Genomic DNA, 22,023 nt, shown 5'->3' with positions numbered 1-22,023 from the left:
GATCACCCGTTTCGTATTATTTGTTCGCTGTCTCGTACCTTCTTTTTAAAACGGTTGGTCCGTCGGAATTATCAGCGTTTGTCTCTTCCTAATACTCCTATTTTCCTAGACTAATGTATTAAATAAGGTACACCGATCCGGTGACAAACAGATGTTGATTTGGTATAATATGGCACTACGACTTATTTACAATGGGATGAAGTGTCTCGTCTCATCTATGACGGGAATAACTATAGCTCGTCGAAAATGAGACTGTGAGGCGTGGCCCGTAACAGGCAAGAGATAATCCGTAACGGACATTTATATAAACTCGATACACAACACCTCCGACGGGCCCCTTCACATGAAAATCGCAAAATCTAAGCCGAAAGCGCTCTCGATTTAGTGTTAAAGAACGACACACTCATTCGTGAGAGAAGGTTCAGTGCTACTAGTACGTGAGAGAAGGTCATGTGCTGCTAGCACAGCTACCTGAGAAAAGGTCCAGTTGTTACTGGTGCACACAATGCATGTCTATTTTTTTCTTTTTATAGAATTTTCTCTCAAATTACTTATCCGATCTACAATCTGATTACACCTTTACGTTCGTTGTAATTAAATCTTTACAACAAGATCTTACATGATTATATTACGATGAAAAAATATTTATATTTATAAATTACTTTTATTATATACGTAAGTTACTTTTATCATATATATAAGTTACTTTTAGATTTGACTAAATTACTTCTATACATTCATAATGCTCTAAGTTGATTATTTTTATTATTGTTTTTAGTTAATTCTATATTTTGTGGACTTTATAAACCTTCTCTACACTTTACTTGCGAATTTACTCTATATAGTTTCTTATTTCAGCTCACTCACAATATAATTATTTCTACTACAGAGAGTTACTCCTCCCGTTTCATAATGTAAATCATTTTAGCAATGACCACATTCATATAGATGTTAATGAATCTAGATATAGTTCTAAATTAAAGTTACTTTCTTTTTGTTATAAGTTACTTCTATAATATATGTAAATTAATTTTAAGCTTTACTGAATTTACTTTTATATGTTTAAGAAGTAACTTAGTGAAATCTAGAAGTAATTTAGACATATCATAAAAGTAATTTGTGATTTTTCATCAAAATATAATCATGTGAGATCTTGTTGTAAAGATTTAATTGTTACGAACACAACGGTATAATCGGATTATAAATCGGATGAGTAATTTAAGAGAAACTTCTCTAAGAAAAAAAAATACATAGATATTGAGTGTACCAGTAGCTTTTTTTTTTTGAAAGAAAGGTGTCTCTCTTTAGCACTATCCAGCTAACACTATCGGTATAGTTGCGTCCCATGAAAATACTATAGCACAAATGTGGGCCACCCTCATCAAGGGGATTTTTAAAGTAATAGAAAAATGAGCCTCCACGTTCGCTCTCACGGATTAGAAATTCTCATATTAATTGGAGAAAAAGAAAAACAAAGTCTATATAGAAATATAATTTAGAAATAATTAAAATTCGGAATTAAAAAATAAGGAATATTAGAAGAGGAGACTAAAGTCCATATAGAAATAAAATTAATTAATAAAAAAATTCAGAATTAAAAATAAGGAATATTAGAAGTAGAGTATAGAGTTCATATAGAAATACAATTAAGAAATAACAGAAAATCGGAATTAAAAATAAGGAATATTAGAAGTAGAGTATAGACTCCATATAGGAATTTAAAAATAACTAAAATTCGTAATAAACATAATAAAATTAAAAGTAGAGTTTAGAGTTCATATAAAAATACAGTTTACAAATTACTAAAATTCAAAATTAAAAACATGGGAAGAAGAGTCTAAAGTCAATATAGACATACAATTTAGAAGTAACTGAAATTCGAAATTAAAAATTAAAGAATATTGAAATATGAATTTGGAGGCCACATAGAAATACAATTAGAAATAATAAAATTCAGAATTAAAAATAAATAATATTGGAAGAAGAGCCTAGAGTCTATATAGAAATACAATTTACAGATAACAAAAATTCAGAAATAAAAAAAGAAATATTGAATGACGAGTCTAGAGTCCATATAGGATTATAATTTACAAATAACTAAAATTTGATATTAAAAATAATTAATAACTAACACGTATATAAAATACAATATGAATATTATACATTAGTAATTTCATAAAGTTAGTACAACATTTAAAATTATGTTACCATTTTAATATATTTGAATAATACATTAAGAAAACATATATGCTATTATATGAGAAAAAAATATAATGATGCTAGCCGCGCAATCTACGCGGGCCACCATGCTAGTTTGGTTGATATGATATATATGTGCACTGTAATTTTGATAAAAATATTGTGTAAATAGATATGTATTAGTTATTGTCTTCTGTAGTCCGTTGGAAGTAAATCTAAAAATAAAAAATTTTGAATGTTTTTTTGAAAAAAAAATCACCCGCCGACAAAATGAATAGGCAGTTCCCCGATTGCAAGGCAGAGAAGAGTAAAGGGAGGTTGCGGGCTGGTGGCCCGAGAGGCCCGTGTCGCCTCTGGGGCCGGCGGGGGCGTACGAGACGCGGAAGCTACCGACCGGTTTTTTCCGTATATAGAGAAAAAATCAAAAAAGTAATCACATCAAGAGAAACAACAAGATCTCGCACGCACGGATCTCAAAGCGCTCCAGAACCTACCCCATCTGCCACGATTCGTGTAAGCGGATAATAAAAAACCGAGCGCAGCAGAGCAGAGCAGACACACACGGGTCTTTTGCCTCCGCCACTCTCCCTCCCATCCCTACTCCTCGTCGTTGCGCCTCCCACGCACCTCCATGGCCGGCGGCGTAAGCGACGGCGGCGCGGCCCACGGCGCGTCGGGGAGGCTGGAGAGCATCCTGTCGGACTCGTCGATGCCGCTCGCCCGCCGCGCGTGGGCGGCGACGACCATCGAGCTCGGCCTCCTGACGCGGATTGCGGCGCCGGCGGTGGTGATGTACATGATCAACTACCTCATGTCCATGTCCACGCAGATCTTCTCCGGCCACCTCGGCAACCTCGAGCTCGCCGCCGCCTCCCTCGGCAATAACGGCATCCAGATGTTCGCCTACGGCCTCATGGTACGCCCCATACACCCCCATGTATTTATTCATGGCTATATTTTTCTTCCTCTATCCGTGCTGGGAGATCCTTAAATCCCATCGAGTGTCTCGTCATTTTTTTGGCCATTTTTGGCTTAACCAAAAGAGGCAGAGATGGGTGCAGAGACGCGTGGCGCTCGAATCCTGTTTAGACGACATGAACACTTCATCACGTTCGAACTATTCGATCTTAGGCTGCGTTTGAAGGGCGAAGATTTTCTGGTTTTCGGTATAATTTTCTTGATTAGTGTTTCTTTTGATCGTACAATTTAGGCGTTTCAAACAAGAACTCTGTGTCTTTTGACCCTTTTTTTTTCTTTCGATGAAGCCGTTGACCAATTCACCCCACCAATCAATGAGCATCACTGCACTAGTAATGATTTTAAGATGGTCTCCCCAAAGCCACGTGATCCGAGAAAACCCAGAAATCTCTCGTGTGTTTTTTTATTTGTATCGAAGGTTCTACCTCTCTGAATGCCCTGCAAGCTGATGCAATATAGTGGAGCAGAATATATTTCTGCTGTGTGCTTTGTTTCGATCACAAATTTGCAATAGGACTTGGCGAGCTCCCTGGATCGCCTCCTCCCGGCAAAATTTCAGCGAATTCCAGGTTATCAAATTTCAAAATACACGAGTACACGACCAGCAGAGGGTACAGACAGAATTACTGCTTCAACTACCGCTGGTTACATCAGTTCATACCGTCACCTACCCTGCGAAAAGCATGGGGTCAAGTCGAGACAAGTTTTATGTAGGATACCTACCTACCACACACGATAGAGCTGTATGTACAACTCCTCATGTTCAAAGACCTCAACAGCGTCGTACTGGCATACTGCCGCAATCACTGATATCAATCAACTCGGTAGGCAAGTGAGCTCGCCCCTGTTTCTTGGCCGGCCGATCGATCTGGGCCCTTGAGACCACGCCTTGGGACGGTTCGGATGACTGGACGCCCGCCGAGTCTTTGGTTAGCTTAGAGGCTCAGGTGTCTGGTCCAACTGTTGCTCCCTTGGCATATATAGCGAGTAATTCCAAGCAGGAAATCCAATTTTCCTGTGGCATATATAGCGAATAGTTGCAAGCAGGAAATCCAGTTTTTCTGTGGCTGTGGGCTGTTGCACGTACACAGGTCGCCACCAGCTTGTGATAATAACCTCACAAATCCAAAAAGGCTCATGTAGCCTTCTCATCGATCATCATATGGTGTTGGCTACTAGCCAACTGCTACCACGCAAGGAATGTGGCGCCAAATTAATACGAGAGGCGTGGACGGGGCCGGCACGCCGACTCTCTATCGTGTTCTCATCCGGAAAATCGTGGTGTTCGGTTTCTAGATTGTTACGCCCAATTTCATTTTTCCGTAGCAGGCCAGCCGCTGATCAAGGGGATTTTTTTTTTGTGAGGCGGCTTCGCAACCCTTGTGGCACCAATAGCGAATTAGAGATAAGATATGATCCGTACAACAAGTCAACCAGTCTAACTACTGCCTCCACTTTTTAAATACTCGTGTCCGTTTTTTTAATATTTATGCTAGCTAGGAGGATAGCTCAACTTTGAATTATGACCACTAATTATTTAAAGGAGTATATACACTTAAAAAATACTATGATATATTATTGGTAAAATTTGCAACAGTACACTCAAAATTTGTATATTTTGTTGGTAGATATCGTAAAAACGTGTTACGTCTGAAAGATACCTAAAAGGACTTTTATTTACTGGAGAGCACTTTCATCTCAATTGGGAAGAGAAATTCTTCAAAGAGACGAGAATATCCCTATCATCAAAAGTTTTTGAGCTGAAACTAGAGTGAAAGATAGAATATAATGTATGTTAGTGATATACTTGGGGTGTTAGCAAATTTAGAGTTGCATAATTTTTAAATTTGTACTCGAGCGTTGTTCTAGGGGCATTCTCGTTTTTCTTAAGAATTTATCTCTTCAATTAAGTCGAAAGTGTCATCTAGCAAATTACTATTTTTTAGGATATCTTTCAGCCGTTACACATTTTTCCGATGTCTATCAGCAAATTACACATATTTTGGGTGTCTTGTAGCAAAATTTGCTTATATTATTGAATGTTGTGGCATATGAAATATGACCCTATAACATTTTTCCGTTATAATATAACCATTTAAAGTTATTAGATATTCTAGGGTTCTACAAATATAATGGTTTCTGAGTGCTACTTCCTCTACCTAACTACTCAAGTAATTTGCACCCAATCTTGTCCCAACCACCATCTCACAATCAACACTTATTTAGGGACATTGTAAACTTTTCCTTTCATCCAGAATCACTCCAAAATAACCTTTGGTTCCTTGTATCAAAACCAAAACAGCAATAGTCATCTGACAAATACTTTCGGCCTTTTCCTGGGACCTGTATGTTTTGTCATTGACAAGTGATTGGTTCTTTTTTCATTTTTTGCCAAATGTCATTTTACAACCATTTTCTTCATTTATTTTCATTGACGTCAGTTGCCCGTTAGTTGACCTTCATTATCCCCATGCAAAAAAGTCAATTTTACCCTTAGAAGTCAAATATCAACCTAGGGGTACTTTGGGTTGGTTTGGTTTGTGGCCTAAATAGGCCTTACCAAATTTTGTCAGTGCCAAATTTTGGCAAGTTTTGCCATGATTAATTTTGGTAAGGTAAAGTTGTGTTTGGATTGAAGCCAAAATAGTTTAAGTTCACTATTGAAATGGCCAATTTTCTTAGGCATGCCAAAATTTGGCTTCAAACCAAATAGACACTATACACTATTGAAATTGCCAAATATTGATAAGCCTAATTTAGGCCTCAAACCAATCCAGCCCTTCATGTTTTCATACTCAAATTTTACATGAGCAACCTGGTGTTGTTTGGTTTGAATATATGACTGCTTTTATTTATCTAAATGTAGTAACAGACTGCTAACTTGATTGACATTATGTTTGATGCCAAATTTGATAATATGGATATTTTGGATGCGAAAATGGAATCAAATATTATCGAATGAAAAATAGAGTGAATACGATAATAAATATTTATTAGAATATAAAAACTCCGCAAACTGAGCTTACAATTTTTTTCATAAAAAGATATATCAAAAATTCCAAATTTTAGCAACTAACAATACAGTATAACATCACATATCACTTTGTCCAATTTTCATCTTTTGAGGCAGTAAAAATTCTCTGGAAAAAAATATGAATTCATTTCCGAGAAATTCTCCGGAAAGTTTCCGGCCGATTTCAAATCTCGACATATAGTGCCCCTACCGTATTCATTTTTGATAAAAAAGAATTATGAATTTGTTTTGGTTTCCAAAAATTTCAAAAAAATTCTGACGATCCTTTCTGTTTCCGAAAACAGGTCTGAAATCTGGAAACTTTCTGAACCGTAGGACTAGCTCATGTGTTGGTCTCACCAATTTTGACATTAACCAGACTAACTTTGGTAACTCTCACCTGTGTTGGTCTGTCTTTCACGCTGCTAATTTTTTGTTTCCATATCCGAGAATGATGTATTCTTGGTTGGCTGGCTATCTGGGAAATGAAGTGAGAACACCTATCCTAATTTTCATGCTAATAACAGGAAGATCTTAATTTTGCATTACTAAAATTCCTTCGCCTCTGCACTCTGTAGCTCGGAATGGGTAGCGCCGTGGAGACGCTGTGCGGGCAGGCGTTCGGTGCACACAAGTACGACATGCTGGGAGTCTACCTGCAGCGCTCCGCCGTGCTCCTGACCATCACCGGCGTCCCGCTCGCGGTCATCTACGGCTTCTCCGAGCCGATCCTCGTCTTCATGGGGCAGTCGCCGGAGATCGCCCGCGCCGCGGCCATCTTCGTCTACGGCCTGATCCCGCAGATCTTCGCGTACGCCATCAACTTCCCCATCCAGAAGTACATGCAGGCGCAGAGCATCGTGCTGCCCAGCGCCTACATCTCCGCCGCCACGCTCGCGCTGCACGTGCTGCTGAGCTGGGTCGTCGTCTACAAGGTCGGCCTCGGCCTGCTCGGCGCCTCGCTGGTGCTCAGCATCAGCTGGTGGGTCATCGTCGCGGCGCAGTTCGCCTACATCGTCACCAGCCCGACGTGCCGGCACACCTGGACGGGCTTCACCTGGCAGGCGTTCGCCGGCCTCTGGGACTTCCTCAAGCTCTCGGCGGCGTCCGCCGTGATGCTCTGCCTCGAGTCGTGGTACTTCCAGGTGCTCGTGCTCATCGCCGGCCTACTCCCGAACCCTGAACTTGCATTGGATGCCCTATCTGTGTGGTGAGTAAATCTCATCTTATATAGTCCCTCCGTTACTTTAATAGATAGCGCCATTAACTTGTGGATACACATTTGACCATCCATCTTATTCAAAAATTCTCTACAAATGCATAAGTTATAAATTATGTTTAAAATACTTCTATTAAAAAAACAACTCACAAATCACAACAAAACAAATGATAATTACATAAATATTTTGAATAAGACAAACGGCTAAACATGTGTCTAAAATTTGTCAGCGTCATCTATTAAAAAAACGAAGATAGTAATAGTATAATGCTTACTTACGATTAGCTTCACAAGTAATTTAGAATTGGTGATTACTTGCATTGTTTGTCTCTGGTGCAGCATGACGATTTCAGGCTGGGTGTTCATGATCTCAGTAGGATTCAATGCCGCAGCAAGGTAATTTGATTCTTGACCACTCAAATTAACAGTAGTCGGGCAAGCGCAATCTCCTGACTTCTGTTATCTGAACATTTTTCAGTGTGAGAGTGAGCAATGAGCTTGGTGCGGGCAACCCGAAGGCTGCATATTTTTCAGTGTGGGTCGTGACTATCTCCTGTGCGATAATCTCTGCCATCCTTGCGGTTGTGATCCTCTGCCTCCGCAACTACATTAGCTACTTGTTCACGGAGGGAGAAGTTGTGTCAAATGCGGTGGCAGATCTCTGCCCGCTCCTCGCCATCACGCTCATTCTCAATGGAATCCAACCAGTTCTGTCCGGTAAGAATTCAGAACTTGGTCCATTACATCTGACATGGTCACATCTTCACATTATCTTTACTTTGTGCTTATTACATAAATAGGCTTTCTCATGTTTAGTTTAAAAGAATAGTTCCATCCCTATTATACCGCGGGGGGCATTCTTCCTTTCCATGGATTTCAGAAAAAAAAAAGACCTCTACAGTTTGCAAATAATTCAGTATATGCATAGGGAAATTAGTAAATTCAGTATATGAATTTGTTGGCAGCATGCTGAAATCATAATTTGTTGGCAGCTGTAATAACATTGGCACAATTAATCCAGTATTTGACAAATGGATTATTTTTGGAATTTACACATGTATATTTTTGTAGACAATAGAATTTACACCAGCCTCCACATCCAAGATTTATGCCGCCATTTACACATGTATATATTCACACTAAACAAATAACTGGGACTCTGCCATCGTTATTGGTTGTAGCAAAATGTCGAATACTGATTAAATACTAATCCGGCTGTGCAATATATCATCTTTATAATGATGGCAAGCTCGCAACTAATTGTTGCTCATTTGTAAACATCAATTTATACAGGAGTGGCTGTTGGATGTGGATGGCAACAATTTGTAGCTTACGTCAACATTGGCTGCTACTATATCGTCGGTGTTCCCCTTGGTGTTCTTCTTGGGTTCGTCTTCAAGCTTGGTGTAAAGGTATAATATTGATTCTGCTGCACACTTTTTTTTTTGGCATTTCACGCTGGAATCATTCATTCCATCAGCTAAATTCTGTTCTTTGATTATTGAATCGGATTCATCCTCATAGGGCATCTGGGGTGGGATGCTTGGAGGAACATGCATGCAGACGGCCATTCTTGTCTGGGTCACCTTGAGAACTGATTGGAACAATGAGGTACCCGTCACTGGACCTATGCAGAAAGGAAAACTTTTTTTTTCTGTTTCTTACATTGGTATTAATTAAGAAAATTGAGTTGTGAACTACTCCCTAGTAGAATTTTATAATCCGTATTTCGATTTTAAAAACCCAAACTACATTACTGAAATTACAAATATATTTAGTATATAGAAGTATGCAAATAGTTTATTTCATTAATATAGTTAAAGTCTAATCTTCAAGACGTTTTGAAAATAAATACGCCAAGGTCCCAAGAGTGGAACATCCTCTCTGCAGCCATATCTATCAGCTTTAATTTAACATGGACCTCTTGTGCTGCACATGCATGCCTGCTATAGTGCTATCTCGTGGTTCAGAATCTTAATAGGAGTACATGCCGGTTACTAGAGAGTACTTCCATCATGATATGTTCAATTCAATAGACTGCTTATCACTAAACAGTGTACTACTATCCACCGGGTGTGTTCCTCTTTTGTCATAGTATTCAATAGTACAATCATTGGATCTTGATTTAGGCATTTAGCCATATTGTTTATGACCGAGGTGGCTTCACTCAGATATATATTTATTACAAAAGTAGACAACTACCATCTAACTGCATTATATTCTTGCTGTTGCTGTTGTTGTTGTTGTTTCTGTTTTGCTAATTTACAGGTCGAGGAAGCACAGAAAAGGTTGAACAAGTGGGAGGACAAGAAAAAGGAGCCACTTCTTACAGGGATTAGGGACAACAACTAAGTTGATGAATCAAGATTTCTTGTCAGTTCAACTATCCCCCACGTCGCCAGCATTTGCTTTGATATTTTCTACCAGCATGGCGCATGCAGAGGGAAACTGCAGGATCAGGCATATATCCGAGTTGGGAGACCAGTGAAAGATGTGCTTCATTGAGCTCAAATCTGGTTTACAATAACATTAGGTCATGTGGTTTACTTCCTTTTGGGACATCTGGAGATGTGGAACGATGCCTACTGAAACCTCAGAAATTTTGCAGTAGAACTAGAATGGGAGTGGTAAAGTGAACTGTTTTTAGAAATGGATTAAAAACTGGGCCTCTACATCCAAATTGGATGTACAAAGCCAAAAACAGTACAAGAGTACTTAGACTCACTCCTTGCAAAAGGAAACAAGCACCACAAAACACAACTTAGTGCTTCGACTCACACATCTAACATATAACTAACGAAACAAAACACATCCACTCACAACCACTACACTGGCCAAGGTCACCTGTGACAGGCCCAAACCCTCATCTTTGACGGCTTCGCGCGTGGTCAGTGATCAGTGGTCACTGGTGAGTCCAGTCACCTTTGACGGGTGGCCGGCCGTCACAGGTGACACCCATCTCTGACGGGCAAGTTACTAGAAGGCCGTCAGAGGTGTTGGTCTCCGCTAGCCTAGGGCGAGTTAGGACCCGTCACAGGTGACTCATCTCTGACGGCCCTTTAAATAAAGGCCGTCAGAGGTTGTGGTCTCCGTAGTTAGAAGCTGTCACAGGTGATCTACCTGTGACGGCCCCAAAAGTAAAGGCCCGTCACAGGTAGGTCACCTCTGACGGGCCTTACTTGCTAGTCCGTCACAGGTTAGGTTACCTTTGACGGATTTTTGTTCCGACTCGTCACTAATGAGTTAATTCCAGAAAAAAAATAAATGCTAAATATTGGCTAGCCTCAGGATTTGCTAGCCATGCCCTTTGAAACACAGATACATCACAGATATATTCCAGTCACAGATACATCACCCCCCCAATATAACATCACAGATCCATCTCAAACATCACAGATCCCCAACAACACATATATGCAGTTCAAATGCCACAATTTTGCACAGCAAATTCACACCCCTTGAAAGCCACAATTTCGGTCATTGCTCATAGAACCGCATATATACTTACCAAATGGATTAAAGCCATAATGTCATCGACCTCCAAAACCTGTCAATAAGGAAAAAAAAGGAGAAAACAGATGAATAGTACAACGTAAATCGTAGTTGATCAAATGTGATGACAATTTAGTAAACTACCATAAATATTGCACATATGAAAGTAAATTACATTGCACCCCATAAAAACATAATTTTTTACATCACAAGAAATTATAAAAACATATTTTTTACATCACAATAAATTATCTAGCCAAGTTCATGAGTCTATTTGACATGAAAACGTCCTTTCTTGTTCATTATTTCTGCAAGAATGAAGGCGCACACTTCGCCTCTGATAGCGGGGGGGTTGATAGGTGAGATCTTGAAGCCAGCTCTACCTTTCTGTTTAATAAATAAGAGGTTAATTAGCACGTTTTGAATAGCAATGTAGGTATTGAAATGAGCTTTTTCGCCATTAGCAACAACCTCAGGGTCGAAATCTTTCACCTCTCTTAGAAGTGTTGACATGTTGTGGCACACGTGGAAACCACATTGGTCTCCAATCTGTTGTGGGCATGCAAACTTGGTGTCATGATAAAGTTCGTCCTTGCCCTCCTTGTGCCTACCACCCTTTTCCACATATGGGCCCCAAGCCATATTTAAGGCCTTGGTGATTTCACTGAAATCATAATCTTTGGACTTATTGGAGTTAAGGTAGGTAACTCTACTCCACTTAGGTACGATGACTAGGAGAATCCAATGTCGCCTGCGCAGTGGTTATGTAGCGTTAGTACTAAGAACCTTAACTTCAAAAATAGTATACATGAAGGGTATTGGCCTCTTACTCTTGGTTGTGTGCGCATATGATGTACTCCTTGTCTTGATGGGCCCATAAACACCGGTTGACATAGTCAACCACCTCAGTGAAGCTCTATTGTAAATTAACCTCGTTCACCATGGATGGATCAAGGAACCCAACCTGATTACCAAGGCGACGACTCTCGATCCAACACAACCTTAAAACATTTACGTATTAGAACTAATTTAATTAGGAGATATAGTCCAATCATATCACAAGTATAGAAGGTATGCACTTACAAGGTGTAGTATTTTAGAAGACCAGTGTCCAACTTCCGGATCCTGAAAAGGTCGAAGAGGTCATCAAAGCCTATAGTTATATAGGCAGGCGACGATAGGAACGGCTGGTGATCGTGATGTCCAACTATGGATGACTCCCTCATTTTCCGCTTGGTATTGCTTAGCTCCTTGTATTGCTTATGTAGCTCTCGGCAAGCAATACCCATCACGGCTAACACATTGTCCTCCACCAATGGCATACCTAGCTCAAATTGGGCTGGCGCCCTCACGACCTTCCCTGCTTTGCTCACCGGCATCGACGTCGCAGCCTTGCCCCTTTTTGGCTCCGGCGCCAACTCCCCGACCTTCCCCTTGCCGCGTTCACGCTTCTTGCCTTTGACAAGTGGTGGGGAGCTATCGGCCTTTCTTGTGGTCTTTATTGGAGCCAAGCTTTGAGCTATATCTGCCAAGTCCATATCAGCTCCACCAGGAGAATGAGGTACTGACAATGCCGGTCCATGGGGAGCCTCAATTGATAGCTTAGACTTGGGAGGTGTAAGCTCCGTCGGTCGACTTGGACGAGGAGTCATCTTCACAACTATGTCTTCTTTGGGGCCATTGTATGAACGTCTTGCGCGCATCGCCCAAAGTCATGATTTCATCATTGGGGGGCACGGGCAGCGGATAGCCTGACCATGTGTCCTTTACTGTATCGATGGACACCTTGGCATACCCAGCTAGCAGGTCTGCGCTGTGGACCTTGTCTGTAACCGAGGGCTTGAAAGCCATGCCCTCAGCGACTTCAGGAGCAAAAGTTGGGTGGACTCTCGCTAGTAGGACACACTGTGCTGCGCCCTGCATAAGGTGAAAGTTTGAATTTAATATTGAAACGTGTAAAGGTTTTTTATTAGATATGGATCGGATAACAATAATTACCTCGATGTGGTCCACTGCAGCTAGTGGTGCGATCGGGAGACCAGGGGCCGGCACCTCTGTGGATGCACAACTACTCCTATGCTGTGACGGACTCGCGTCGTGTTGTGCACGAGGAGTTGGATGCACAGCAGGTGTTGTGACTCGGGGTATATTCATGTCGGCGAGGACCTTATTAACCCTTTCTTCCACCCTTGCATTCATGCTAGCTTCTAGTTCTTGAATGACCTCAACCTTAAGTTCGGCCTTCAAACGAGCGTCCCTCTCTTCCTTGGAGACTTTCCGTTTCCTGTATTGGGAGCTGTACTGAGGGAGTCCATGCTCCCAGGGCACATCACTACCAATTCCCCGAGTCAGGCCAGGATGTTCTTTGGTTCCGAGCGCCTTTGTGAGGATGTCATCTTTGCGCCTCTTCGGCGCGGACTCAACCTCGCTTTGTGAAGCTTGTTTAGCAACCGAGCCCAACTAGAAAAGAAAATAGTCGTTTATATGAACTTGTACTTTATATGAACGGAAATTAGTTAGGTTAAGTAGTGAACTCACCAGTTCCTGATAGACGACGGCATCACTTTTGTTCTCAAATGTGACAGAGCCGTCCGGGTTGACCTTACCCCTTGCCCGCGCCCAGTTGCGAGCTCTTTGTTCAGGGATGTCTGAAAACGGGGCAGGGACATTCGCTGCTGTAGCGGCTGCATCTTCATGGGCCCATATTGCCTCCTTGCCGATGTACCCTGCGGTGCCCAGCCGATGCGGGTGCTCATTCCGCTGTTACAGTAGGCCATGTGCCTCCCTTGATTCCCTAAACTCTTGGGTGTTCTTGAGAGAGCAGAATTCCTCCCACACCGCTTCGGTTATTTGAGAATATTCATCGAACGGCGTATGATTGCCGGGTGGGTTGACAAACTCGGTGAAGAGCTTAGACTTCCAATTCTTCCAAGCTTTGCCCATCTTTTGGAATGCCTTCCGCTTGAGCCTATCCTTTGCTTCAGCCAGAAATGTGAACCATTTCTCCATTGCCGTCCAAGCTCGCTCTTTCTCGGCTTCTGTGACCTTCCTGATATCTTTATGGAGGATCCCGAAGTTCTCACGTGCCGCTAGCCCGCAGCAGTTAGACCATCTTCCAATGACAGTCCTGGGTGCCGTGGGCCTACCACTAGCGTCAACCTCTCTTATAACTTGCACTGTGGTCGGCCATATATTTTGTGATCGGGGATTTCTACTAGACCTACTTGCACTTGTCCCGCCCGACATCGACGTATGTTGTTCCTGCGGCAATTCTGCAGCACAAACAGAAGGCAATATTTGCTAAGGGGTGCTAGCTAAAATTTATGTGGTCATGTGGTGAAAATTTATCCTATAAATTACCATGAATTTCGGGTTGTTCGACCGCCGTTGTCGAAGGATGACCTTCGGCAACTGTCTCCGTTCTTCCTGGATCCTCGCAGGTGTTGGGGAGGGCGGGTTTGCGCCGGGCGTTGCCATGGTCTAATTTTCGCGAAAAAGCTTATAAATTTCCTACCATTATACTAAATAGCATTATACTATGAAAGATATGGCCTCAGTTTTGCTCAGAAATATGCATCAATTACAATCATTTGCATGAAGGGATAAAAAGAGGAAATCATAACATGAAAAGAGCAAGTGCAGAAAATCTGTTCTTATGCATAAAAAAAGAACAAGTGTAGATACTCTGTTCTTATCCACAAAGAACAAGTGTAGAGGTATATAACCACTGAATCAATCATGCAAATTTAAAAAACAGCAGCAAGGGTACAGATAGAATGTTATTGACATAAAACAGTAGCAGCAGGAGTATATATGCCACAGGGGTAGCAACAGCAGGGGGAAATTCACATAAACAGCAGGGTGAAAAAGTAGCCACAGTAAGACCAATAGCAGGGCAAATATAGTCCACAGGGGCAGCAACAACAGGGGCAAATTAACTAAAACAACATGTCTAGATAGTCTTCTCTTATCAATCCAGAAGAAAAGAGCAAGTGCAGAAAATCTATTCTTATGCGTAAAAAAAGAACAAGTGTAGATACTCTGTTCTTATCCATAAAGAACAAGTGTAGAGGTATATAACCATGCAAATTTAAAAAACAGCCCACAATAAGGGTACAGATAAACTGTTCTTATTGAGCAATTCATCACTTATTGAGCCACAGCAGGGGCAAAAAGAAGAATAGATAAAAAAATGAACAAGTGTAGATAATATGTTCTTATTGAGCAATTCATCACTGGCCATTTAACAAGGAACACATTGGGCAGCAGAAGCAGGGGCAAAGATAATCCACAGGGGCAGCAACAACATAAAACAAGGAACAAGTGTATTAACAAGTAGCCCACAATAACAACAATAGCAGGGGTGTAGATAAAAAAGGAGACAGTACTACTAACTTCATGTAAATAGCAATTCATCCATTCAATTCAAGCAAGTGTAGATAATAAAACAGCCCACAATCATTTTATGTGGCAGCAGCAGCAAGGGTATATATATCATGTATATAAACAACAATTCATGCAATTGACCTATTCATAGACAAAAAGGGTATATAAATCAACAAGTTTAGATAATCTGCAAAGTTCCTTAATCATCAAATAATGACAGAAAACAAAATGCATGGAGAATTTTGGTGTCTAGGTCGGTTCCGTCCATGGACTATACTGGCCTATCCACCAAAATTCCCCATGCATTTTGTATTCTGTGATGGTTTGATAACCTCGGAACTACATTAAACTAGCTAAGATTCATGCTAAGATCCACTGCAGCAAAATTTATGCTAAGATCCTCTATTGATGCTAAGATTCACTGCACCAAAATCATGTATATAAAATCTAGCCCCTACATTCATCCAAAACATCCACAGACAACAAATCACATTTAATTCATCTATACAGCAGCACCAACAATCGAAACAACAAATCACATTTCATTCATCTAGACAATGCAATTCATCCATTGAAAAAAGGAGGAATGGGGGAGGGTGGCGGCGTACTTGGAGAAGCGGCGTACTTGGAGATGGCGGCGCAGGCCGTAGACGTCCAAGGCGGCGGCGGAGAGGTAGCGGCGAAGAGGTCGAGGCGGTCGGCGGTGGTCGGGGATCCCGGCGTCGTGGATCCCGACGTTGGGGAGGTCGGGGTCGGGGAGGTCGGGGAAGTCGATGGACGGACGGCGGAGAGGACGACCGACGGCGAGGGCGGCGGTGGAGAGGTCGAGGCGGCGGTGGAGAGGGCGGCGGCGAGGAGGACGGTGGAGAGGTCGAGGCGGCGGTGGAGAGGAGGGCGGCGGATCTGGATCGAGAGAGAGAGAGAGGCGAGGCGGCGGTCGAGTGAGTGAGTGAGAGTGGGTGCCGGATCTGGATCGATCTAGAAGATGTCCAACCCTAGGTCAACCCTAGTCAAACTCACCTGTGACGGGCGCCAACTATGGGGCCGTCACAGGTGGCCTCACCTGTGACGGGCGCCAACTGTGGAGCCGTCACAGGTGAGGCCACCTGTGACGGGCCCAACACTCTGGGCCGTACAGGTGAGGTCACTTGTGACGGCCCCACAGATAGAGCCCGTCACAGGTGAGTTTGCCTACAGCAATTTTATTTTATTTTATTTCACTTAGTTCTTTTATTTTCCTTAACATATTTCCACATACACTATATATTTTTGTTATACTTAATTATTTTATTTCACTAATAGTAGTAATTGCACTTCATTATTATACTAATTTTATTATTTTATTTCCAATGGTTATACTTGCTTAATTATTTTATTTCACTTCTAGTGGGTGCTTCACTTAATTATTTTATTTGACTATTTCATAATCAATATACTATTGATCATTGCGAACATATTAGAGTCATACAGATAACATACATGTACACATAAACTACGTACATAAATTACAAAAATAATCATTCCTCATGGTCGACACGTGCATATTGAACTTCATCTTCTTCTTCCTCCTCTTCTAGAGGTATTTCTTGACCTATGCCGTGGACGTGCTGGTTGTAATCATCCTCGTCTGCAATATTTTCCAATCCAACAATTCTCCTTTTCCCTTCACGAACAACATGTAGTTTCTTGTTACACGGGTCAACTATGTAGAACACTTGAACAACTTGTTTGGCGAGAACGAACGGTTCATCCTTGTATGCGTTGTTAGCCAAGTTGACAGTGGTGAAACCTTCATTGTCAACTTTTACATTGCGAAGATCGACCCATCGACAACGAAAAAACGGGACTTTGAACTTCAAGTAATCTAGCTCCAATATTTGCTCAACTCTACCGTAGTATTGATCACGACGACCACCGTCACTAGCAGCCTCGATGCGTAACCCACTGTTCTGCACTGTGCATTTGTTGTCTTGCTTTACCGTGTGAAAGGTGTATCCATTTATGTCATATCCTTGCCAGGTGGTGGCACTCCATTCAGGACCCTGTGACAACCACTGAAGTGTTTCACTAGACAAGTTCTGCAACCTGGCAATTCGGTTCTTCAGCCACTCGTTGAAAGAAGACATGTGCTTATTCCTGACCCAACTCTCTGATCGGCCTGGGTTCTCTTGTCAGATAACTGCAAGGTGTTTGTCAATGTACGGCACCACCTCAGTCATATGCTGTAGTACCGTGAAATGAGCTTTATCGTACACCTTCCGATCCAACCTAATAGTCTTTCTTCCAATAGTACCAACACCATCAAGCCTCCCTTCATGATGAGATCGTGGTAATCCAATTGAAGATGTTTCTGACATGTAGTCCACACAAAAATCGATGACCTCTTCGGTGGTGTAACTTTCGATGATACTCCCCTCGGGGTGTGAACGGTTCCGTACATAACCCTTAAGGATCCCCAGGTACCTTTCGCAAGGATACATCTGCGTCATGAATGCTGGACCAGCGCACTTTGTTTGCCTCACAAGGTGCACTGGAAGATGTTCCATTATGTCAAAGAAAGTTGGAGGAAAGTACATCTCAAGATGATCTTCTGGCCGATTGCATGGAAGAAGGAACACAACCGCTGGATCGTGTGTCGCACCTTAGGAGGCAAAATATTCCTTATTGCAACGGGCAACAGCTGTGTGATAAAAACGTGGCAATCATGCGACTTCATTCCTACCAAATTAAGATCTTGCAGTGAAACGAGCCTACTGATTCTTGATGAGTAACCAAATGGAACCTTTATACCACTCAAACATGTTAGCAAATCAATCTTCTCTTCTTTCGAGAGAGTGTAGCAGGCTAGAGGAAGGTAAACCCTGCCGGATTCCGTGGTTATGGGATGTAGCTCCGAGCGAACACCCATATCTTCCAAATCTCGTCGGGCGTTGAGACCATCCTTTGTAGTACCTGGGTTAAGCAGTAATCCCATTAAACTCTCGCATACATTCTTCTCGACATGCATCAAATCTATGCAGTGGCGAACTTCAAGATTCATCCAGTATGGTAGTCTCCAAAATATTGACTTCTTTTTCCACATGCTCCTCTCTTTTGTCTTTTGTTTTTCCACATGCTCCTCTGTTTTTTCCTTCGATGTGCTCTTCTCTTTTCGCTTTCCAACTTTCCTCTTTTTTCCAAACTCGTTGGTTATTCCCATCACTAAGTTGTGCACCTCTGTCCCTGTTAGCTCTGCCGGCGGTCCGGCTGTATCTCTGTGTCCATTGAAATTCTTTCTCATATTCCTATATGGGTGATACCTTGGGAGAAATCTCCTATGACCCATGTAGACCGTCTTGTGTGAATGCTTCAACCATTTGCTTCTTGTTTCCTCCATACACTCCGAACACGCCCATTTCCCTTTCATAGTTTGGCCAGAAAGGTTGCCAAGGGCCGAATAATCGTTCATGGTACAAAACAGCATCACATGGAGGTTGAAATACTCTTGTGCATATGCGTCCCATGTTCGTGTGCCCTCATTCCATAGCCTTTCGAAGTCATCGATTATCGGTTCAAGGAACACATCGATATCGTTGCCAAGTTGTCTCGGTCCTTGAATGAGCATGGCAAGCATAATATACTTACTTTTGAAACACAACCAGGGAGGAAGGTTATAGTTAACAAGCAGAACTGGCCATGTACTGTGACGACTGCTCAAATCACCAAAAGGATTAATGCCGTCCGTACACATTGCAAAACGCATGTTTCTTGGGTCATTTGAGAATTCCTGGTAAATCCTATCGATTGTCCTCCACTATACTGAATCTGCTGGGTGCCTCAGCATACTATCGACTTTCCATTCTTCGGCATGCCAGCGCACAAGCTTAGCTTGTTCCTTATTCGCAAACATTCTCTTCATGCGCTCCGCAATTGGGAGATACCACGCCACCTTTGCTGGGCCTCCCCTCTTTGACTTACTTCCTTCACCTTCACTCTTTGCTCGTTTGTATCTTGATGCCCCACAGATAGGGCAGACATCCAAGTCAGCGTATTCCTTGTAATACAAAATGCAGTCGTTCGGACATGCATGAATTCTTCTGACCTCCAGGCCCAACGGACATAATACTTGCTTCGCTTCATATGTCGTCTACGGTAAATTGTTCCCCTCTAGCAACAGATCCTTTAACAGCTCAAGAAGTTCTGTAAAACTCTTGTCCGACCAGCCATTACTAGCCTTAAGCTTCATGAGTTCCAACACACATGACAACTTGCTGTGCTTCGACTTGCATCCATCATACAACGGCATCTGACAATCTTCCACCAACTTACTAAACTTCTCAAAATCTCTGTCGTTGTCCTCTGCGTCTTCAATGTCATGCAACATTGTAGATAGACATTGAGTGTCCAAATCTATGGTCTCTCCACCTAAAGGAGAAGGTACGAACATGCCTTCTCGAGCTGCGGCGGTGTTCTCTACATCCTGATCCAACACTTCTTCAGCTGCGACATCAGGCGCCTCTTGCTCTCCATGCTTGGTCCAGCAGGTATATTTCTTCATGAATCCATTCATTATCAAATGAGCATGCACTTCATCCTTGTCTTCGATCATCTGTTCATTCTTACAGTCCCTACATGGGCACAACATGTGCATGCTCATCCTACTTTTTCTGTCATTATCCGCAAATGTGACAAATTCAGTGACCCCCTCTCTATACTCGGTAGACAAACGATGCGCATAGTACATCCATCTACGATCCATCTGAAATCAACAACATACGAAGAAAAATATATGATGATCGATATATTGAGAATGAATGGAGAATAATGTGTTTTTTACCTTGAATTTTAGCAAAAAATCGCCCCCTTGCCCTCCCAACCGATTTGTGAACAGTAAAATGGTCGGGATGGAAAGCAGTTGGCGGTTTGGGGGGTATTTATAGACCCAACACACCTCAAACGGGTTAGATAAAAAAAGCCCGTCAAAGGTATTGGTCATACCTTTGACGGGCTTCAATTCAGTGGCCCGTCACTGGTATCCCCTCACCTGTGACGGGCCAGAAATGAAAGCCGTCACAGGTGGCGGCCCATCACCTGTGACGGCTTGTAATGTCTTGGCCTGTCATAGGTGAGGGGATACCAGTGACGGGTTGGAAGCAAAACTCCACTGGTATACCTGTGATGGGTTTTCCTTTCGGCCCATCACAGGTGAGGGGATACCTGTGACGGGCCGCGGCCGGATGCCTCACCGGTGACGGCATCCCGTATAACCCGTCAAAGGTAATGGTCACTAGTGACGGTGATTGTTTGCCCGTCACAGGTATCCCGTCAGAGGTGTGAGGATCTGGCGTAGTGAACCATATAACTAACGAACAAAAGAATGATGACACTAGACTACAGTAGTCTCTAATGTTCCATCCTGAAATTGAAAAGAAGTCCAAGACAGTGACTTTCACAAGTTTGCAACCTTTCTTCACCATGTCTTTATCATTTGTCTTTAAGCAACAAAGACCATTGCCGAGCCTAGTGCATTTCTCTGAATATTACCTGCAAAAAGAAGTTAGATTATAATCCATTGAAAACTACATTATTCCTACAAAGGAAAACCGTACAACATAAAGCTGCAATTCCCATGAAAAAAAATTGACATTTTAGTGGCGTGAACCCCATTTAGCCAATTACCAAAAAATTAGCAACGCTGGTGTGCGGTCTAATTCCAAAGGTTATGTGGAATAATAAATTATTCCACAAAAATCTTGCTACTTGAAAATCAAAGAAAAGATGTTTTATTGTTTCATAAAAATTACAAAGGCAACACTTAGTGCTACCCTTCCATCTCATTTTTATCAAGTTATCTTTAGTCAAAATTACCCCTTTGTTAAGATACCACGGGAAAATCATAATCTTCAAAGGGATTTTAAGTTTTCAAATGAAAGTTTTTCTTGGAATCACATTTTCATACACTAGAGCTTTATGCATCGAATTAATAGTAAATAATCATGCTTATGAGCTTTCTAAACAAACACATTGTTTTGGTCTGAAAGATCAAAAGCCACCACTTTAGCCCCTAAGTCATACCAAGCTACCAAGTTGTCTCCCACTAGCGCTCTTCTAAACGAAACATTTAGTTGCATCCTTCCAAAAACCTCGAGTACTCTCATTTTTTTTTGTTACTAGCTAGCCCATACAACTGTTGACAATTCTTAAGTACAAAATTGGACCATCAATTCCTGCATAAAAGCAAATGAATGAATATAAAGTGGAATATCAAACTTAGAGTTAGTGGTTATTGTTAATCATTTTCATAAGTCGTGGTGAATATTTGTACGTAGGTAAATTATGGATGAAAACCACCCGCTACGCAAAAAAACACACCACCGCCCAATAACACGCGAGTACACGGATTGGAGGGCCCACAAACCATTTGTACTCATTACTTAATCTTAACAAGAAAAGAAAAAACATGGACCATAAGACCATTCTACTCTCTCAAAATATTTCACCAGAGCACTTAATCCCTAATCCCTAAAATAGCTCATTTTACACATCCAATCTACTAATAGCAATTCATTTTACTCCCTTTCTAACTACATTCCTCTTTTTCTTTCCCTCCTTATATAAAATGTATTTTGCACTGCAATTTTCTAATATTATGATGAATATAATTATAACTTAACACCTCCATTAAAAAAGATGCAATTGTATCATAGCTATAATTGCATTCTTCTTGGATGGAGGTGGTATATGTCAACATTTTTTT

At 41.7% G+C, this 22,023-nt stretch overlaps 1 protein-coding gene across 2 annotated transcripts; it reads left to right on the top strand.

Annotated features, from left to right (window-relative positions):
• The first annotated feature begins 2,752 nt into the window (after positions 1-2,752).
• LOC4333291 (protein DETOXIFICATION 40) lies at positions 2,753-10,041 on the top strand. Of its 2 annotated transcripts, XM_066308329.1 has the most exons (8): positions 2,753-3,115; positions 6,496-6,680; positions 6,769-7,400; positions 7,749-7,805; positions 7,888-8,126; positions 8,703-8,821; positions 8,934-9,020; positions 9,678-10,041. In XM_066308329.1, the coding sequence occupies exons 2-8, from the start codon at positions 6,642-6,644 to the stop codon at positions 9,759-9,761; spliced, it is 1,257 nt and encodes a 418-aa protein (XP_066164426.1). In that variant the 5' UTR covers positions 2,753-3,115; positions 6,496-6,641; the 3' UTR covers positions 9,762-10,041. The 2 variants fall into 2 exon arrangements, with proteins under 2 accessions (XP_066164426.1, XP_015632479.1); XM_015776993.3 differs by lacking the exon at positions 6,496-6,680.
• The last annotated feature ends 11,982 nt before the right edge of the window (positions 10,042-22,023 follow it).

The sequence above is a fragment of the Oryza sativa genome, chromosome 3 (assembly GCF_034140825.1).
Source record: "Oryza sativa Japonica Group chromosome 3, ASM3414082v1".
Taxonomy (NCBI): Eukaryota; Viridiplantae; Streptophyta; class Magnoliopsida; order Poales; family Poaceae; genus Oryza; species Oryza sativa.
Note: the sequence above shows the minus strand (reverse complement) of the source record. Positions and strands in the feature narration are given on the sequence as shown.